This window comes from Diadema antillarum, unplaced genomic scaffold, assembly GCF_040938485.1.
Source record: "Diadema antillarum isolate AM-2024a unplaced genomic scaffold, OU_Dant_1.0 seq00001658_RagTag, whole genome shotgun sequence".
Lineage (NCBI taxonomy): Eukaryota > Metazoa > Echinodermata > Echinoidea > Diadematoida > Diadematidae > Diadema > Diadema antillarum.
Genome location: NW_027272358.1, coordinates 120,831 through 143,139, shown reverse-complemented (window position 1 = coordinate 143,139; position 22,309 = coordinate 120,831). Strand labels below are relative to the sequence as shown.

The following is a 22,309-nucleotide window of genomic DNA, read 5'->3' as shown; positions in this document are numbered from 1 at the left end:
CAAGTTATCGCGTAAACGAAAGCGGATGGACGTACGGACGGACGGACAACCCGAAAACATAATGCCTCCGGCACCACTTCGTGGCGGAGGCATAACAAGGAATAAAGTATACAAGATCTACTCAGTAGTAGGTAACAATGAAGTTTAGTTCATGAGTCTAATTTTCTGCTGCACACTCACTGAAGAGGGAAATAGTCCATTGGTCTGTAAGCTTTGCCACAAATGAGGAATAACTACAATCCTCAAGTTTCTAGGTTTGCTGGAAAATAGTGGCCCTTTTATGGCCACTCTGAATTCCACTCAAAGCTATTGATGCTACCTACAATTGTAGTCACACAAAAATGGCAAAGCTAGCACCGACTTGTTCCACATGCAAAGCAAAAAACACTCATGCTGAAATGGCAGCAAACAAATCTTCAGAAAGACAAGAAAAAGACAGACTACCCACAGGTCAGGTAGACTTGAGGTTGACATTGGCAGATAATGTAGGGGGAGGTATAATATGCTTATCATCTATAACACAGCTTCATGTTTAACTACTAGTACTGCATGGCTTCACAGACAGTTTTATGCCTCAGTGGCTTTCTCTCTGGACATCAGAAGCATCAAATGACACTGCACAGCAGCCGAGGGCACAGAGCTATGATAATAATGGGGTAAGTAGTCCCGGAAGTTGTCATTTATTAACTCAAGAGTAAGAGAGAAAAGAGTCACATGAGATATATTGGAAAGCTGTGATTTTTTGATTTTTTTTTTTTCAATTGCAAAGAAAATAACATCACCTGAGAATCAGAAGGGCTTAATCACAAATTTAGGGGGTATTGAGTTATTGGTATCACCTTGTAGAGCTTGATCTCCTCTACATTATGGTGTCATTTTATTTCATTTTCATTTTCAGTAAAATGCTAAAAATAAAACCACAAGGTTGCTATTTTACCCGATGTTTGGAACAATGTTTATGAATCTACCCATTTTTGATTGAATACACTTTTTATATGATGAAAGTGGCTTGTTCAATTTCTATTTATGCTCAAATCTTAGAAAGCAATAGCTCCCTTCTGGTTCTCAGAGGATGATAATAATCATCATTTGGTATTTAATATGATAAAAAATGTTTATGTAAGATCCTTATTTTTTCAATACATCAGAGCTCATGAACTGTTCAATGAACTGTTACTTGGACGAGATCAAGTCAACCAATTACAACATGTAATGACGCCCCAAACACACATCCAGTTTTTCTTTACTACAATATTCTACACATTCTAAACTGTGTATTCTATCTATTAAATTTCTCAAAGTGGGCACAAAGAGCTTGGCGAATACTGTCTATAAAGATGATATCTAAAAAACTACTGTCCCACCGTCGACCTGTGCCAATCTATTTATCCTTGTAATGAGAGATGCTCTTCCTCCCAGCAATCCTCTCTACTGGCTTGGACTGGAAGTACTCTGGCCAGGTCAAGCAGCGCCAGGCAATAAGCTGTGGTACAAGGAGAAGAGCCAGGTTGACTCCCCAGAAGATGGGCAAGCCGTTCGACGGCACTCGGTAGATGTATGGCGTGCGACTGTGCAGCGATGCCCCGATGTGAGAGAACTGGCCCTGTGGATTAAGATGGACCAGAAATTGTCTTGCTTGAGCTACATCTTGGCCCCATTTCCTGAAACAAAGTTGCTATGTTGCTCTAGTTGGAGAGGCAAATGTCATAGTAACGACAAGAATCCAGCTTCCTGCTTGACTATTGATATGAGAAGTTGCTATTCGAACAAGACATGCTATCCAAACATCTTTTATGAAATGGGGCCCTGATGTTACCTCTAGTCTCTACGTATCAAGTATTGCCTTGTATGTGAACTACAGAAGGCACCCTCAGTGCATAATGTGTCACTACCGTGCACTCCCGTTATAATGAACATTGTTATAACGAAATTCCGGTTATAACGAAGTAAAAAATTCAGGCCACAAAATTATCCACTCTATGTTTTTATTGTTCATTTGTTCAGTTATAATGAAATTTCGATATAACAAAAGAAAACTGCCGGTCCCGAGGACTCAGGGAGACTATTGTATAAGGCTGTAGTAACTGAACTGGCGTCAATACTGGCTTGCCATGAGATTTGGCCTTGCTGTAGGTTAGACAAACCAACTGGGGTAACACAAAGGAGTAATCTTTCTTCAAAATCACTTTGATATAGGAATGGAGATGATTGCTTTATAGTTCCTGTCACTAACAGTTATTGAGTAGATTAACAAATAGCCCTTCATCAACATAAATAAGCAGCGACTATTCAGTGTCTTAGTAGGAGTCATTTAAAAAGAAAAGATCATGGGTTTTAAAGGTGAGAGTGTCGGTATAAAAAGTGACTGACAATAAACTAAAAATGGCCTACCGGTACAAATGATTGGCAAACAGCAAATGACTAACAACTTACAATGGACACCACAAACATACCTCCGCCCCCCCCCCCACACACACACAAACACACACATATACATACATACATACATACATACGTACATACAAATCACTATGGTTCAACTTGGTCTTTGGGTCACTTGAGCTGAATAGCTGTGCAACACAAATTCACGTCATGGGTGACCTTTATACATTTTTATCAAACTGTCAGCTGTAGGCCTACTTAATCTTCCAGAATATTTCTATCATAACAAAAGAAAAACAAACAAACAAGATGCTAGAATTAGAAGAAAAAAAAGAGAGAAAAAAAAAAGATTTCATTGTGACTGTACCTGAGCAAAGGCACCAGCAGTGATCAAGGACCAGTCAGGCATCCACGTACAGCCAGGTTTCAAGAAGCCATAGATTGCACACACAAAGTATGGTACGAAATAGAACCAGTACACGAGTGCCTACAGTGAGAACAAAGAAATTTAGCCACAGAAATTTAGTGTCTGTAATTCGAGAAAACCATCTGAAAATGCTCAGGCTGCAATGCCCAGACTGTGATATTTTTGTGGGTAAATTGCCAACTTACATAGCTACAAAAAATATTATCACTGGTGTAACAGGATATTACTTTGTCAATATTTATAATGAACAAACAAAACTTCAGTACATACAATGAGATAGACAGCTGCCAAACTCATAAACTAGCTGTATCTATCTCACTACAGAAGAGACTCAAAACCAGCAAGCATCAAAGCCTCATCAATGTTTGAAACTTGCTCTCACATATATGAAAACGTAAATATACGATTGGGGTGAAACCCTGACTGCATCACAACAAATGAAGTTCTGCAAGGTTCTGCTTATGATCGCTACACAACAAGACTTTGTTGAGGTCAAATAAAAATTTGTTTCACTGAACTCAAAGAAGCATACACATACTGCATACAGCAAAGAGCATATATTTCCTGGGTATGATATTTCATTAATCATGAATCGTAACACAACTTTGTGAGTGGTTGGATATGCGATCAAGAAGCAGTGATGAGATAAGATTTTTTTTTCTTTCTGAAGCAAAGCAGTGATTTCCAAAATTAGAGAGGTACATCACATACATGTTACATGAGGCAAAATTTTCACGCATTGTAAATTTCGCCAGTACAGAAAGTGTCAACTCGTGCAAATTTGCAAAAATAAAATCACTGCAACACATATCAAATAAAATACCTACATGAATATTTTGCAGTGTTTTATAATACAGCACATCCTTCACAGCTCCTTTCCTTTATATCACATTCCTGCAGGAAGTCTTTATGAAACCTTCAGGGTCACAACATTTACATCACATGACCTGTTTGTTGATCAGGTGATAGAAAGTGTGTCTGCCTCTAGGAGACAATGCCGGTACAGATCAATATTGCTTGAACAACTAACTAATGGTAAACAGTAGGACTTCCTTCCTGATCACATGACAATCTCCTGTCAGGCTCCAGGCTTCGGTAAGCCAACTCTGACCCGACACTTGCAACATGACACATGGAGACACTGCCATCACATGATGAACATTCTCTCCTGCAATAGCCTACTCTTCAAGACCAGTGGGGCATCATGTGTGTGATCGTATGACTGTTGTGGAGTGTGTTGTTTTGCTTTGTTGTTGCTGTTTGTGTTGGATTTTTATTTCATGCTTGAGAGCAATTCATCAGAAAGATGCGTTAAGTGTTTTGGCGACAGTGTGCTAGTGACCGGTCTCAGGCCACAGCAATAATTCAATTTGAATGATCTTAATGTCATCTTTAAAGAAGAGAAATTCAGTGAAATTTTGTATGCAAGTCAATGGGAGACTTGTAGGAAATGACATCATCAGTTCCTCTAAATTGGTTGTATATCAATCATTGCTGCTGATGTAAGTTTCCTTTTAAATGTGTGAAACATTGAAATTCCTGCAACTTGAATATTTTTTGGTCTGATATTGATATAATCTACATCATTTTGTTTGTTGGATTTTACTCTATTTATCAAAGCCAACTTTAAGAAAGGCATGGAGTTGCATTGGAGATCCTTCCCCCCTGACAGGATCTGTTTCAGTGCCTTGCTGGTAGGGGGTTCCTGGTTTATTTTTCTCTTTGGTACAGTCTATGTGTTTTTGTAATGGTGTATTAATTTTGATAAGTTGTTTTTGGTGTTAGATTTAAAATTGTTTTGGGATGATTAAAGAGAAATTAAATAGATATAGAGTGTATGTATACATAACAGTTGTGCTACAGACGATGTGATGTAAAGCAATGTGAAACAACTACATTGTTCAGATGAACATTACACAAATGTAATCATTGTATTATATCGCAATCTTGTATAGGCATAAATGAAGCGTTACGCTGGGTGGCTTCACTGACATTTGCTACACTTCCAGAATACAGTTAATTTTTGGGCCTGATGGAACCATGTGCAACTGTGCATCACAAAGCTATCAAAAAGACCTCTGAGAAGATTCTGTTATTCACATCAGATTGTGAGGCAAGATTTTCTCAGGGTTATAATGCCATATTTACTCAACATAATTGAGTATGCCTAGCCTACTGAAATAAGTGACTGAAATCCAACCACTTGGAATGCATCTGTTGAGCAGAGGGGTATGATGATAAGGCTCTATTGACGTATATTGACTCTCTCTTTATAGCGCCAAAGAGAAAAAGGGATTTGATACTTCATAGCACCCACTGAGATGGGATCACATGATTATCCTGAAACTTGGCATTCAGCACATTCTTTTCATGATTATTTCAACATATCAATGTGGTAAACTGCCAACTGTTATATATTTGGAATGTTTAATGCAGATTTTCACATGCCCAAGATTTGACTAAGTGGTACTGTAAAAGTGGAAATTTTCGTGCATTTCGTGCAAAGAGAAACTGGAGTGAGGATAAAAACCTGCGAATATTTTTGCTTGCCATATGATGACATAAATGGTATCCCGGGGTACCAAACAAAAATCAGCCATTTTGTTGAATTTTTTTTTTTTTTAAAGATTGTACCCTGGGTGCCAAAAAGTGGGAAATTATTTTGGTGCTGGAGCTAGCGCATGCTAGCCACTGCACTGCACTGCACTGCACTGAAGCACATGCTATATTGCTAGGACAGCATACCATGCATGCATAGTATCACATGCAGTGGCATGGGAATGACTGTAGACGCATACACAGTGCATGCATTTCTCTGCGGCTGTCCTCGAGTGGACGTGAGGTGGCGCTACACAACGTGGTATCCCGAGGTACTACGGTGCCACGGGGTAACACGTGATGCATCATATGTTCAAGAAGATAATGTCTTGATTCCGCAGAATTATAAACATGTGAAACTCTTCTTACCCGGCCTAGCGTGAAAAATTAGTCAAGAGAAAATATCTACTTTTGTAGTACTGTGAAGCAAGAAATATTTGTGGCATGAAATATTCACAAGCTGGAGCCAATGGCCTTTTTAGAAGCATGAAAGTTTCATGAACTGCCACTGCTTTCACTTCATTTAGTGTAGACAAGAACCTTCACGTGCATTTTAATTTTGTTAATCTTGGCTTTCATGAAATTTGTGAAATTCAAATGAATGTGAAAATTTATGGAACGAGTGGAAGAACCCAGCCTCAACAGGAAGGGGGGCCTCCGTTTCAACTTTTCCCATGCCTGGGATCCAAGAGATTCCGAGCCGTCTTTCACGCCCTGAAAGCGCATCAGTGCGTGAAATTCCTATGAGACTTCACACATATATGGACCATTCTTCTACTGGAAGGACGCCAGAAGAAGCCGATTGTCAATTGGTGAAACGTCGCATGACGTAAATTTCCTTTCCATTCTATTGATTTACAATAATTCGGGAGTTTACTATTGGTCAAGTTCGCCTGAACTCTTCAGCCATGTACCATATTCAAAACAGTTGACTGGATGTCACTAAAATTAACACTGTTGCAAAGGATTTTGGTGGGAGGACATATTATAGGAGGAAGGTGTTTGGTTGCTTCAAAAGGTTATTTCTGTAATTTACATACTCAGCTTATATGCTGACTGCCATTATGTAGCATGGTGATCAAAGTTAGAATAACATATTTTCCTGCGAAAAAGTAGAACCAAAGTTTACGCGATCACTTTCCGATATGAAATGATCAGCAAGATTTTGGTCCCAGCACAAACGCTGTTTCGTTTTCTTTGATTCATTTAAATTGTCTGATCGATAATACAAAATGCAAATTCTTAATTGTCATTAGCACTATGTTTGCTTTCAGAAACTTAAAAATATAAAGAATTCCACTGATATTGTCCAAATGTCTTAAACTACCTCTAGATTTAGTGCGCAAACACATTATTTCAGATCATGTACGGTATTCCTGAAATCTGTTTTATTTATGAAACTTTTTATCACAGCATTTCATTCTCAAAAGTTTTATTAGTTTCTGCATAATTTATGCAAAGTAGGTCAGTCTCTTTCAAATTTGTGATATACCTTTGACACAAATCTTTAGGACTTTTTTTTTCCTCGCAACAGGATATAGAAACTTTGCCTTCGTAGTTTTGGCCCCCACACTGGTTACCTGAAATCACCACCACTGCTGTCTACCATGTTGTTTTTGTGTCTTTACACAGTGAACAGATTCAGTACTTTCCAGTTAACAGTGTACAAGTTATCCCTATTAGATATACTGTATACGCCATATATTTCGCAAGTCTAAATTTTCGCGAATCAGAACTTCCCAACGATTTCGCGATAGTGGAGTTCTATACCGAAGGGAGAAATGTATACGCGTATGCCACATTCATAGCGTGATCAGAGTCAATATTTTCGCGTGTCTGTAATTTCGCAAATAGCACCTGACTCGCGAAATTTGCGAAAATAAAAACCTCGCAAAATATTCCGCGTATACAGTATACAGACACAAAGCAAGAGGTGAATGGTAAGTCTTGTTAGTTCATGTCAGGCTGCCATAACAATATGGAAGTCATGGAAATGTTGTTGTTGTTGTTGTTGCCGTTTGCTGTTGTTCTTGTTTAAGCATTTAAACATTCACAGAAGAGTCTTTTCTGTGTGTTTTTGTTTTTGTTTTCTCCCCGTGCCCTCTCAATCTCATACCTGAATCATTGGGTACAGCACGGGATCTTGGTAGTATGGTTCCACATTCTTTAGGTAGCTATTAGCTATGGATGCGGGACTGTCAAGTGCTACCTGTAAAATAAGAATGAATACAGTTTTATTTTATCAGAGGACAGAAGTAGAGACAAAGATCTCCTACACGTCTCCTGTGTGAGATCCACTGGAGAATGCACACGAGAACAATGATAGGTAAAAACGTTTACTACGTTGAACAGCAATTGGTAAACTAAGCCGTAATTGTCTACCATACACGGATGTCCCATTTGCATCGTGTCGAAAGTGCTATAACACCTATTAGTTTTATCACACAGTAAAAAAAATGTATCCTTGCACGTATCAAACAAATGATGAGTGAAGAGCATTACTTTGATCAAAATAATCTGTTCTTATTTTCAAGATGATACTAGAACAGCCAAATGGTTGGTACAATCTGCTACAGAGTTGCTCACTTTGAAAGCAGTGTTACTGCTGTTATGTACTCTTCATATCATTTTCCTACTTTCTATGTTGGAGGTTGATAACCGTAATCATTATCAGTAAAGTCTTGATAATGGAAGATCAGTCAAGCTCATGCTTCCATATGTTTGATAAGGATGTACAAATGGGCAGTCTAAATGTGCATTACACTGACCTTTACAAAATCTTCCAATTAAAAAAAAAAAAAAATATATATATATATATATATAGATAGATAGATATATATGTACATATATATATATCATTATTACTTTTTGTTTTGATATGCTATTTATTTCAATCTCCCTACTTTGAAGGTTCTTTAAACTATCACTTCACACACAAAGCATCAGAAGGAGAGGTGTTGGGCGACGAGACAACACAAAAGAGTGAAAAGGGATGATTTTCATTTCTAACTTGGAAAACCCAGAAGTAGAGCACTACTTTTGCAGATTGATTACTGATCCACCAATAAGTTTGGCTTAAAAAAAAGTCATAGATCTACAATCTTACTGCCATCCGTAGAAAAGAAACCAAGATAGCAAACAGAAGGAAGACGATGAAGACAAGGTCCATTGGGCGCTTCCAGATGCTGCATTTGTGAGCTGCCTCAACCTGCAAACAGACACATGGTTTGCAATGATCACACCTTAGATTTAGAAAGCTTTCAAACAATAAAATAAAATCATTTGTAATTGTGTTTTTAAACCTTACTTAAAAACGTATTAAGAGCGACTGACTGTTCACACATCACTAAATGTGCTTTGAAAATTGCGTTTGGAGAAACACATGTCAAGCTGTAATCAGATTCACAAACAATTCAAATACTCCATTTGGTTGAAATATAATCTGAAACATATTTAAAAGCAAGTTTGTCCATGTGAGAGCTCTCTTAAACAGTAATATGAAAGTGTGATTGACAGGCTGAGCTAATCATGATTCACATACCAGTGTCCTACATCATGCTCTACACTCATTGTCATCACCAACTATTTTGTTTGTTCTATGGAATACTTAATTTTTATTTTGTGGAATTGAAAACATGCAAAATTCATTAGGGTTCCACTTTTACAATAACTTAAATACCAAACATTGTTTTAATGGTACACTGGGTGTGACATTCTGCATCTGCAAATCCTCACATAACCATGTAAATTTCAGACAAATACAGCAGACACAGGGCAACATAAGGAAAATATCAAAACACCTTGGAATATCTCATCAATCAGGTAATGAAACTCTCTAAACTTACATTGTCCCCCCCCCCCCTTTTTTTAACAATTCTACCAACAAGATGTCTATTTTGTGTGTGTTTGTCTGTGTGTGTGTGTGTTTTGTTTTGTTTTCTTTTTCTTTCCTGGAAGAAACTTACATCTCTGTCTTCTTCTGGTTCTTTTCTGGAGCTGAGACACTTCCAGGCAACCAGGACGGGGAAGAGCACATAGGGGATGTTGAGGAAGTACGATGCCTTGACATTGGAGCCGTACTTTCCTGCTACATTGCCTGGCATGAAGACTATCATGCTGTTTAGGATGGAGCCTGCCCAGTACAGCCCGACCTCCCTGTAGTCCTGTCTGTCCAATATCATAGTAAGAACAGATTCAAAATGAAAGGATGTTGAGTAGATATGAATTTGAGTGAACATCTGTTCTCTGTTGGACAAATAAAACAAAAAGGTTTATATTTCAGACAGCTACTTGATTCACTGACAATGGAAACCCAGTTATGGGTCTGTGACATAAGTTCTTGTATGACAGCATTTTAGGCTTCCTTTTCTTTCTCAAATACAGCTTTGATACTACAGTGTATCTGACTCTAAAAGACTGATTTTGATTTATATCCGTTTGAAAATGTTGATATTGTCACAGTATCAAGGCATCACCTTAAGTTCCATACAAGTAGAAAGTCACGTACAGCAGTTTGGCGAATACTTGAACGTAATATATATATGGCATTCCATCATTTCACATGCCATATGATCCAATAACTACCATCAAATTTCACCCTGAATGATTCTCCATGAAACATGATATTTCATGCAAAAGATAAAACATGGCTGCAGCTGTTGAGACTCTATGTCTTCAGTACCTGTTGTTCTGATGGACAACCTCTGTGCAGATCTCATAATGTGGGGTCTGAAGCATATAAATTACCCCCCCCCCCCCCCGCCCCCCCCCCCCCCCAAAAAAAAAAAAAAGAATACTGGTTAGTGATGCCTTGATGGTATCAAGGCATCACCTTAAGTTCCATACAGTGTACATGTAGAAAGTCACGTACAGCAGTTTGGCGAATACTTGAACGTAATATATATATATGGCATTCCATCATTTCACATGCCATATGATCCAATAACTACCATCAAATTTCACCCTGAATGATTCTCCATGAAACATGATATTTCATGCAAAAGATAAGTTTACATGGCAGCAGCTGTTGGGACTAGATATGTCTTCAGTACCTGTTGTTCTGATGAACAACCTCTATGCAGAGCTGATAATGTGGGGTCTGAAGCATATCAATTACCCCCCCCCCCCCCCAAAAAAAAAAAAAAAAAAAAAAAGAATACTGGTTAGTGATACGGTTAGAATAAAGATTAGGGTCAGGGTTAGGTTCAGGGTTAGAATTTGGGTTAGGATTAGGATTAGGATTAGGGTTAGGGTCAGGGGAAGGGTCCGGGGTAATTGCCCTAGACCTGAAGAGTGAGAATATGAATACTTACCCCCATACAATAGCTGTTACCATCATAAGATACATGCAGTAATGACCTGACCCATCCCAATAGTTGATCATTGTACCATGGGCTGTGTTCAGGTAAGGTTCTCCCTGCAGAGTTTCAACAGTGGATAAGGAACAAAAATCTTTAATTAGCAACATGATATGCACTATGGTTTTCACATTGCAAATTATCACAAAATGTGTCAGACTGCAATGTGAATTGCTGTCCTCATAAAGCTCATTGCAATGAAATTTTAAAGACAGCCAATCCCTTTTGCATGCAAATTTTTGAAAAATTGGTGAGAACACTTAGGTATTGAAGAAAACACTATTTGGAAACCTCCTGTAAATTTTGAACTCAAGAGGGTCTTTATTTGTTTAGTTAAATTGACCGTTTAGGATTTGAATAATTTTTTTCACACTACAAAAAAAATTACAAATCTAAATTGCTAGCCTAGTTTTACAGACCTGTGTGATGCACTTAGTTGCACATGTAGTTCATATAAATGGTGTGCTGTTATTTGCCATCGATAACAAAGTAAGAGAAGCTAGTGAATTCTTCTTTTCTGACAGCTTTAACATGCATATCTTTTGTTCGAAGTACGTGTATACATACGTAAGTATCATATTACAACCACAGGAGGATTAATGTATGCAGCTGTGCCTAGTACACAGAATACGTTACGGTGAGCGTTTGGTGCATTATTTGAATTTTAACGGCTACCAACCTTCAAATATCACAGAAATGTTATAGCTTTACAATAGTCTTGTCATTCTGGTGGAATATATCATGTTTTGTGCTATTTGGGAAGGAATGCAAAAGGGAAGGCTCATTTTTAAATCTGCACAAACATACTAGAAACTACCGGTAAATGTATCTACCTACAATCTAAGACATGCACAGTTCTGGGTCCCATTTCATAAAAAGTTGATATGATAGCAACTCTTTGCTGGAATGGCAATTGTCATGGTAATGACAAGAATCCAGATTCCTGGTTGACTGTTGCTATTGGAAGTTGCCATTCCAGCAAGAGTTGTTATCCTAACATCTTTTATGAAATGGGGCCCTGGAGATTCAGCATCTGTTGCTACCTAGTTACAGCATATGGATACAAACAGTATCATATCACAAATTGGCACTGGGAATGACTGATTGTCACTGAACAGATGGAAATGTAGAGTCAGCATTTAAAAAGTTATTTTTGTTTGTGATGATGGAATTGCTTTTTAAGAAATGTCAATAAAAAGTGTACTATGATGACATTTTCAAAATTCTGGAGTCAACTTCCATTATGAGTGATCACAGAAGACAATGTAAGTCAGGGTATTCTACTCTACAGAACAGAAGAAGATGCTTAAACACATGATTTAAGGTTACAAAAAAGTTGTACATGTATGTCTGTGCAGGTCTACAAAGATAGAATTTAGTGCATTGTGAACACTACAACCTCTGAGATAATTTCATTCTAATCTTTTCAAGCAAAACTTGATCTCTGATGTACTCTGAGAGGGCAAATCTCAAGGACAGAAGACATTACTCATTATTTGCTGAGTGTGTGTGTGTATGTGTGTGTGTGTGTGTGTGTGTGTGTGTGTGTGTGTGTGTGAATGAGAGACAGACAGAGACAGACTGAAACAGAGCAATACAACATCTACATGACAAACCAAAATGCACTAAACTTTTATTGATACAAACAACCAAAAATGATGCAAAAGATAGACCCCATGTCTTTCTTTCTGATTTCATATGAAACAAAAACATTTTGTGATCACATGGTACAGCATATATAATTCTTTTCTTTTTCTTATCGGTCCAATTGTGTTGAAACATTTTGTCATTCTATCATTACAATGTAGCTTTTACTCTCTGTCAACTCCTTAACTTTATTAACAAGCCAAGTTCATGTTAACGGTCAAACTACATGTACATGTACATGTATGAAACGGGACATTCATATTTTCATGCAAGCAGCATTATCTCTATCTGTTATTGGCAGGCAGGAATGTACATCAGTTTTACCTTGTGGAGCATCTTTTACCAGAATCACTGGAGGATAAAGAAAACCAAAACTGAGAGGTGGCTAAAAAACTCAGTTGGCACATGAGGAGCTAAAGCCAACTTTAATACACATGTGAGTTACACTGCACTTTGAACTTTGCTTTCTTATCTGCTTTGTGATCAAATTTTAGCTGCTTGACACACAATTTATTTCAGTCAATGATTCACTGGAAACTCTGAACTTTGAACACCTACTAGTACTACTTGGACAGTCAGTCCGCAGCGTGAGCGAAAACGCACGTATTTATTCAAGTCGTATGCACGGCTGAGCGGTGCTTGCATACGTAATGAGCAGATACATGGTCATGAATAAATCCGTGTAGAACGAGTATTTCTCGTCAATTTTCGACACTTTTAGTATCGACTGAAAGAGAAAACATAAGCAAATATGCTCATGATCAAAATAAACGGAAAAGAAGAATAAAGAATATCAAAATCCCTCTCGAAGTTCGGTATTGTATTCAAAAATATTCCTTCACGTTTGACGCCCAAAAATTAACCTGAAATTTTTCATGCCCCTCTAAAATATGGTGAAGACTATGTCCGCTAAGGTATATAGTATCACAATAAGGGCACGTTTTCCCATCTTCATTTCAATACGGGTCAGGAACTAGCAAAATTCAGAGACATGTCTAGCGTCGAGTTTAAAAAGATTATCCTCGCATTCGCACCGGAATTCCGGGTCTGTGATTGGTCGAAATCTGTCGCAAGACGCGGCGTGTCGCATTGCGTAGTATCCATTGGCTGCTGACTCAATGCTGTGAGTTTTAAATGTTAGGTTCCAGATTGTGATCGAATTTTCACTCTCTGTACAAAACTTGAACTTTACACAGGAACCAATGATGTGTATGTGAGTGTGCACTTACAATGACCCTGAACAATGGACCTGGCTGCCACCTGTCCCGAGCTCTGCTGCAAGGCACATGAATGCTTAATCAATTATTCATGTGGATTGCCCCGAGCACTGCTAGTCTGAATTCTTGACACAGGGTGAAATGCATGCACATGAAAGAAGTAAGCACATGTTTCCATGTGCTTGCACACACCACATTTCAGAATGAACAAAGACTAGCTGCGATAGTGGAATTCCTCATGAAACATTCCAATCCTGGCCATTGTCCACGACCATTGTCTGGGTATCAACAACACATTCCACGCGTGTTCATTCACTACCCCACTTCCAGTAAGAAAACATAATTTGCCTTGTTTTCAACAGGAAAATTCACAACCTTAAAAATGGTGCCCCTCTTCGTTTTTTAATTGATCATACTCGCTCAAGTTTCACGATTGTGAAATCGAAGAAATTACGGAGATCTATTTTCAATACCAGTCAGGAACTAGCAAAACATCAAACTATGATCTAAAAGCTTCTTGAACATTGGCAAAACAATCGTTTACTTTGATGCTAAAATGGACTACTATATTGACATCAAAAATAGGGAAATTAGGTATCAAATTAATGAGCATAATCAGCTCTATAACTTACCCAACCATCCTGGGTCAAACAATGCACTGTGAAAGCTATGAAAGTTGTTATTGCGACCTCTGCAAAAACTCTCGCAAAGTATCGCGAAATCTCGTCAGTCTCAAGAGCACAAACTGCGTAAACGTGATTCTGAATAAAATTGTCGTTCGTGCCTCATTATCGCACACGCTGCGGACTGACTGTGGACACTGCTGCTCCCTTCATTAACATCTTAAAATTGTACGATAATCTTACCTCTTTCAAATACGATGCCATGAATTTCTCAATTATGCCATCAAGCTCCATAGCCAACACTATGTCAACCACACTGGTGAAAGCAAATACTGCAAACACTGGATAACAATCAGACAAGAAAGCATATAATGACCACAAAATGAATTATTTCTTGATAGGTGAAGTGACACACAATTTGAAATAAAATCACATGACAAAGGAAATGACTCCATAATACAACCCAATAGACTTTTTCATGCTTTCACAGGAAAATTTTACAGTGTAATATTTACATGTAAGTGTACACTTTGAACTTATTCTATAGTGATTGTCATAAAACTTCAAATGTCAAACAGCTGTAAAACAGTCTATTACCACTTGAAGACATTTTGACTGCTCTGTGCCTTTGCAGGTACCTGGCTAAAATCGTATCAGGGCAATTACCCCCCCCCCCCCCCCCCCTTCCCCAGGCTAAATACTGGTTAGTGGTAAGGTTAGAGTAAAGATTAGGGTTAGGGTTAGGAATTTGGGTTAGAGATAGGATTAGGTTCAGGATTAGGATAAGGATTAGGATTAGGGCCAGGGGAAGAGTCCGGGGGTAAATGCCCAGGGGGTAATTGCCCTAGACCCGGCTAAAATACACAACTGACTTTATGGTTCTACTATGTTTGGGACATATTTCACATCGTACAGTCTGCAGATACATGCCGAACTAGCAAGCCTTGAATATTGCTTAGATTGTTTTAGTAATATTCATTGTTGTACATTTCGTCATATGATGAAAGATGCATATTTAAAGGCCATGCAGTGCATTATATAATCAGCTGACAGGGAGTTAACTCGCTGTGGGGTTTCCATTTTGAGAACCTCTGATTCTGTATTCTGATGACTAGTAATTAGGCGGTCGATGAGTAGTAGGTCCAACCATACATGTATTACAATTACTGTGGTTATCTGAATATGAATTTATAGTATGTCCAGAAAAGACACGAAGCCTACATGTGCTATATAATCTTATTTTACCACTTGGCCGGCCAGGCATGTAGATTTTCAAATGTGCTGCAAAACACTTGCCAAAACCTTAATTTAACTTGCTCAAAAATCCATTTACAAGTTTTTGAGTTATTTTGCAAACAGACAAACCAATGCAGATGATGACTTAACCTCCTCCTTCTATGACGGAGGTACATGTACTTGACAGTATTAGTCCTAGACAAATGACAAGACTACAATAGTAGCTTTGTAGCAGCAGCGCACAGTGGGCCAAAATGAGCTCACCCCTCAAGATGCACCAAAATTATATTCCATGGTTTCTTTTGCCAAAACTTGGTGCTTGGGGGTAATTTGGGGTGCAGAATTGATTGAAAATAATTTCAACCTCATATGATGTCACCATGATGTTGACTTGGCTACCAAAAAATCTGTCTGTAAATGATGAATCAAGCAATGCAATTCAGTCTGTTGATGTATTTCTTCGAAGGTTGATGTGAAAGTGTTTGATTTATGTAAATCACATTCACTGACACTGTTTAATATGCCACTAATGAATAAAAGATGTTAAATAAACTTTGGGGTTTCATTTTAAAAGGAAAAGAATTCATGCTGAAACTACAAAGTTCCACATTACACAAGTCCAGTAAAATATATCGTTGTCCATGTAAAAAATTAAGTTTATGACGTACGCTGCACTACTGGGCAAATTTCTTCATTCTATTCTGGCAGAACATTAGCCCGACCGCGTTTTTACACCGACTGGGCTGTGTATAGTTAGTAGAACATGTATAATGCCTGATACAAACCAATCTTTGATATCCAACTGTATAGGTTTCTATTTGTCTTCAAAACAAATATCACATAGACCCTAGATAGAATATTAATAGAATTTTTTCTTCTTCTCATCATCCGATCATGGAGAGTGGACATGTGTGTGTAACAAAATATCACAGTGCGAACTTGCGACCATTTATGTGAGATGGATGAGAAGTGAAGAGGAGGCCTCATGAGCACTGCGGGGAGGAAGCCTCTTGAGTACCCCACACGTGCTCATGATGGGGAGAGTGCCTTGTGAGACGGAGCCCCCCTCAATGAGCGGATTTCCAGGACTGATATGGTCGAACCGTGTTCAAATTATCGAATACCGGTACCGGTATTTAAAAACAACCATGTCTTTGAAAATTATTTCATCACCCTAAATAAATCTGATGCTTTTAGTTTATGTATAAAAGTTTCAGTGTAGATCGCATAAATTACCTGTAAACAATGGTCAATTTAATGCGAACACATCACATTGTGATATGCAGTTCACACTCTGCTTGTCATCTCACACTGTACGTGACGAGTTTCATTATATTTTTGTTTGTCCTTATTTCCAAATGGAGAGACGTTTGTATCTGCCCAAAAAGTTAACCAAAATTAGGTTTCCAAGTGCTTTGCACATGTCAGAGCTTTTTGATACCAAACAGTTGAAAAACATAGCAAGATTTACTCGTCAGTCGTCTTATCATGTCTCAATTTTCTAAAAACTCTGAAAAAGATAATCGCTCAAGCACCATAGATGGTACAAAAAGAGTTGGTCCTACACGGACACGTGGTGACGTAGCGGTAGGTTAGTGAAGCAACCTTCCTTTAAATTTGCAATATTCTGCTATTTACATGTGATGTAGATTGTCTGTGTATCTTTTCATTTTACTCATGTTTGTATTCTCATATATACACTAGTAGTATCTTTCTGTATATCTTTTGTGTCATTATGTGTCACTGTAATCTACAACTACAAGTAAATTGTATTCGCGATCGCTGGTTTGTCAGATTCATAAATCATTAAACAGATTCATAAATTTGATACATTTAAAGAAGCGCTCCAGCGTCACCTCAGCTCCATTGTGATTAGCTGCACATCACACCAGACACAGTGCTGAGTGATACTCTAGTTTTTCAGCGTATTCATCCAGATCCACATCCAGATTTAGACTCTAACTACTTTACTGGTTACTGGTTATATTCTTTGTTTGTACTCTCATACCCCGAGAGGGGGTCGAAAGAGTCAATAAAATTCACAATATATAAATACCGTAAACTTACATCCCATTCTTTCCAATTTTAAACTAAGTTTTTAGCGGAGGTAAATTATTATGGCGGTGCCTGAAGTTAGAAGCCTAAAATAATTTGGCAATAATTTAGCCCACTAAAACCCAGGATTGCCCTACATGCACTCTTCTTACCATAAAAGAAGGGGTCGGTGATTTTCTGCGTCCCTCGAGAAAGCCGCACTATCAAGTAGCTGAGCAGCGCGATCAGGCCGAGAATCCCGTAACCCACGGTTAAGACCGTCCCCTCTCCCCGCGACTCGAGAACGTAATTGGCGGTGTACGTGACAGGGATTGCCGTCAGTGAAAGAGCGAACACACTCGTCGCCGTTGACATTTTTGCGGAGGGAAAATTCACTTACAGAAGCAATCAAATCAAAATAAAGGGTTCGGTTGATTGCAAACCTGTTGCACGATTCGTTTCCGCCGAATCTAAAAATCACATAAGCTGTTTTCACTTCAATGTCAAGTCGGACTTCAATGAATCGCGCGATTGTGGTCGGTAAACGCATCGATGTCCGAATCCACTACACACGCCCTCTACGGTCGTTTGACATTTTCGTGAAACCAAAATCCTGCCGAGCTTGATGTTGCCAAGCCGACGGCTTTCAATCACTTATTTCTTTTAAAGGTATGCGAACTCAATTTTGTGCGTGCTTTTTCTTGTTTGCAATGTGCAATCAGCATCTTTACTCAATGAATGTTTTATGTACCGTGTGATCTTCGTTAAATAGCATGAGGGCCGATATGGTTTAGCTTTTCAGGTATACCCTCGTCATTGTCCCACATACTCTATTTTGTGTTTGGTAGTCACACAGGTACAAGGTCCCAGGTGGTTAGTCGTTGTACCAAGTAGGGTTGATCCCATAGGCGCCGGAAGTGGGGGGGCAGGGGGGGGGCGGCCGCCCCCCCAATCCAAAAAGTGGGGGGGCAAAACGCATTTTTGCCCCCCCAAAAAGCCCCCCCCCAAAAAAAAAAAAAAAAAAAATTATAATAATGATAATGAAAATAAATGAATAAACAAAGAAAATAAAATAAATATGTATATATATGAATAAAATGGAAAAAATATGGCTACAAACGGCAGCTTTTGGACTCTAAAATGTCAAAATTTTCAAGCTCGCTCGCTTCGCTCGCTCGCATTGAATCGTTATGCCATTCTCCTAATGTTGCTGATAGTAATTGCCAGTAGAGCTTGCGCCCGATGCCCCCACCCCTTAATTTCCAAAGCGAAAGATACATATAGCTACAAACGGGAGTTTTGGGACTGTGAAATGTCAAAATTTTAAAGCTCGCTCGCTTCGCTCGCTCGCATTGAATCGTTATGCCACTCTCCTAATGTTGCTGACAGTAATTGCCAGCAGTTGCGTCCGATGCCCCCCCCCCCCTTAATTTCCAAAGCGAAAGATATAGCTGCAAACGGGAGTTTTTGGACTGTAAAATGTCAAAATTCTCAAGCTCGCTCGCTTTGCTCGCTCGCATTGAATCGTTATGCCATTCTCCTAATGTTGCTGCCAGTAATTGCCAGCAGTTGCGTCCGATGCCCCCCCCTAATTTCCAAAGCGAAAGAAATAGCTACAAACGGGAGTTTTTGGACTGTAAAATGTCAAAATTCTCAAGCTCGCTTGCTTTGCTCGCTCGCATTGAATCGTTATGCCATTCTCCTAATGTTGCTGCCAATAATTGCCAGCAGTTGCGCCCGATGCGCCCCCATTTATTTCAAAGCGAAATATGTAGCTACAATTAAAACTCCAGTTTTGGAACTGTAGAATATCAACATTTTCAAGCTCGCTCGCTTCGCTCGCTCGCATTTTATTGTTATGCCATTCACCTTATGTTGCTGACAGTATATAATTTGTCGATCGTTTCACACCGTTATTCCATAATCCATGTAAGGGGAACTTACAATGTTCCTCAATGACTGCGTTGTTGAATGTATCACATTCCGTAATGTATTGTAGTCCCATTATTGCTCACGCACACACGCACAAGCATACAGACCGTCATAATTACTTTATGGTTCCCCCCATGTTTCGACCCACCGTACGCCACTTTACATATATATGTACATATATATATGTATATATATATATAATAGATGTGTGTGCGTGTGTGTGTGTGTGTGTGTGTATGTATGTGTATATTGTGTAACATATGCATGGCCTAATCTTGAGCCCCCTCCAATGTTTGCCCCCCCAATCCAAAACTGCTTCCGGCGCGCCTGGTTGATCCTACTACTCATCGACCGCCTAATTATCATTTGCCTGATAAGAATATTTAACACTGAAATCCACGTAAAAACTTGACCTACGTGATTGAGAATATCCAGCACTATCAAATGCTGTTGACGTGTTGTTCCCTTACAATTCGAAGTTTCAGTGCAAAAATATCGCCGTCGAACTTGAGTGCCCTCTTTTCAGCTCCCCGCCGCGGTGCTTCTCCTTTTTAGCTCACCTGAGCCAAAGGCTCAAGTGAGCTATTGCGATCGCCCTTCGTCCGGCGTCCGTCGTGCGTCGTGCGTCGTCCGTCGTCCGTCGTCCGTCGTGCGTCGTGCGTCGTGCGTAAACTTTTTACATTTTCATCTTCTTCTTAAAAACCCCATGACCGATTTTCATCAAACTTGGCAGGTAGCATCCCTAGGGGGTTAGGAACTCAATTTGTTAAAATGGGCACCATGCCCCACCCAGGGGGCCCCCAGGGGGGCCCAAACCCCCCAAAATTAAGGAATCTGTAAAAATCTTCTTCTCTAGAACCAGAAGTGATAGAGCGAAGTTAATACTATGAGTTAGTACATTGATGACTGTAGTTTCAAGTTTGTTCATGGCAGAATCAGGGGTGCCCCCCTTGGGACCCAGGGGAGGGGGGTGGGGAAGGGTTCTAATGGGGCCTAAATTGTACATTTTCATCTTCTTCTTGAGAACTCCATGACCCATTTTCACCAAACTTGGCAGGTAGCATCCCTAGGGGGTTAGGAACTCCATTTGTTAAAATGGGCACCATGACCCACCCAGGGGGCCCCCAGGGTGCCCAAACCCCCCAAAATTAAGGAATCCGCAAAAACCTTCTCTAGAACCAGAAGTGATAGAGCTAGGTTAATACTATGAGTTAGCACATTGATGACTGTAGTTTCAAGTTTGTTCATGGCAGAATCAGGGGTGCCCCCCTTGGGACCCGGGGGGGGGGGGGGGGGTGGGGGTGAGGAGGGGTCCTAATGGGACTTAAATTGTACATTTTTATCTTCTTCTTGAGAACCCCATGACCTATTTTCACCAAACTTGGCAGGTAGCATTCCTAGGGGGTTAGGATCTCAATTTGTTAAAATGGGCACCATGCCCCGCCCAGGGGGCCCCCAGGGGGCCCAAACCCCCCAAATGAAGGAATCTTTAAAAATCTTCTCTAGAATCAGAAGTTATAGAGCTGAGATAATACTATGAGTGAGTACATTAATGACTGTAGTTTCAAGTTTGTTCATAGGAGATCCAGGGGTGCCCCTCTTGGGGGTAGGGGGGAGGGGGGTGGTTGGAAGGGTCCAAATGGGGGCCTGAATTGTACATTTTCATCTTCTTCCTGAAAACTTCATGATGGATTTTTGTCAAACTTGGCAGGTAGCATCCCTAGGTGGTCAGGATCTCAATTTATCAAACTGGGCACCATGCCCCACCCAGAGGGCCCCAGGGGGCCCCAATTCCCCCAAATTAAGGAATCTTGAAAAAATTGGGCCCTTATTGTACATTTTCATCTTCCACTTGAGAATGCCTCGTCAAATTTTGGTAGAGCTGTGAATAATTTAGATTAGTGACTGCGTGAAAGGTGAACTTGCGATACTCAGGTGAGCGCTAGACCCGCGGGTCTCTTGTTTAGATCTACCGCTGTTTTTGTATTGACGATGCACACAAACCGAGTTGTATTGAACACCGTGTTGTACGAACCTTTTTAGAAAATGCATTGACATTACATTACGATTCGGTTAAAATATTCATTCTAAATTTTCTCCTTGATTTAAACCATTAATGAACAGTGAATTTTCGTTTTCCCCACACATCCTCATCAACAGTCAAAGCCAATACATTTTTATGTGCTCTGGATCTGCGTGGAGTGCAGTGTGTACTAAGTGTTCTGTACGCCAAAAACTAGTGGTTGGTTTCAAAAAGGGTGGTCGATGTGTAGTAGAGTTACCATACCAACAATGCCATGGGTGCCGCAACGTCCCCGATGCAACATTGCGCCAATAAGGTACACTACGACACATTTTCAATGGCCCTGTACGTGCATCGACATCAAATGTGCATAGCACCCATCCGAAGTCTGGCCAACTACTAGGGAACGGTCGCATTCTGGTCTGTCAGTGTTATCATGCCGATACATTTTTGGATTTTCTGAAATCTGTGATCACCGATGTACAATTTATTTAACAAAATCAACATTGTGACAAATGTAGTTTGACATAATAGAATAGTAATACATTGTCATTGTTCTAGATAAAATTTTGCATCCTTTGTAACTCCCTTCTCTCCCTCTATGTCTCCCCTCTCCCCTTTCTTCCCTCTCTCTCTCTCTCTCTCTCTCTCTCTCTCTCTCTCTCTCTGTCTCTCTTTGTTTGTCCCCCCCCCCCCCTTCCCCATCCCCCTTATCTCCCTCTCTGACTGGACAGGAAACACCAATGCTAAAGATGGAACAGTTAGAATTGTGAAAAAAAACAACAACAGAGCTTTATCAACCGGTCACCTTCTTGATCAGCAGTGACAGGAAA

General features: G+C 39.5%; 1 protein-coding gene across 1 annotated transcript; it reads right to left on the bottom strand.

Moving 5' to 3' along the window:
- Positions 1-944: 944 nt before the first annotated feature.
- On the bottom strand, positions 945-18,055 carry LOC139711416 (transmembrane 6 superfamily member 1-like). The gene is made up of 8 exons (XM_071623299.1): positions 17,695-18,055; positions 14,495-14,592; positions 10,720-10,823; positions 9,373-9,574; positions 8,514-8,615; positions 7,524-7,616; positions 2,750-2,869; positions 945-1,603 (listed from the first exon to the last, which is right to left on the bottom strand). The coding sequence occupies exons 1-8, from the start codon at positions 17,894-17,896 to the stop codon at positions 1,382-1,384; spliced, it is 1,143 nt and encodes a 380-aa protein (XP_071479400.1). The 5' UTR covers positions 17,897-18,055; the 3' UTR covers positions 945-1,381.
- Between the last annotated feature and the right edge of the window lie 4,254 nt (positions 18,056-22,309).

What these genes read in the sequence shown, in the direction of transcription:
- LOC139711416 (XM_071623299.1), bottom strand. Translation starts at nt 17,896, where the DNA reads ATGTCAACGGCGACGAGTGTGTTCGCTCTTTCACTGACGGCAATCCCT. An exon ending in CACCGACCCCTTCTTTTATG is followed by an intron (nt 14,593 to 17,694) that starts GTAAGAAGAGTG and finishes ATTGTTATCCAG; the next exon opens with TGTTTGCAGTATTTGCTTTC. An exon ending in TTTCTTTTCTACGGATGGCA is followed by an intron (nt 7,617 to 8,513) that starts GTAAGATTGTAG and finishes CTTATTTTACAG; the next exon opens with GTAGCACTTGACAGTCCCGC.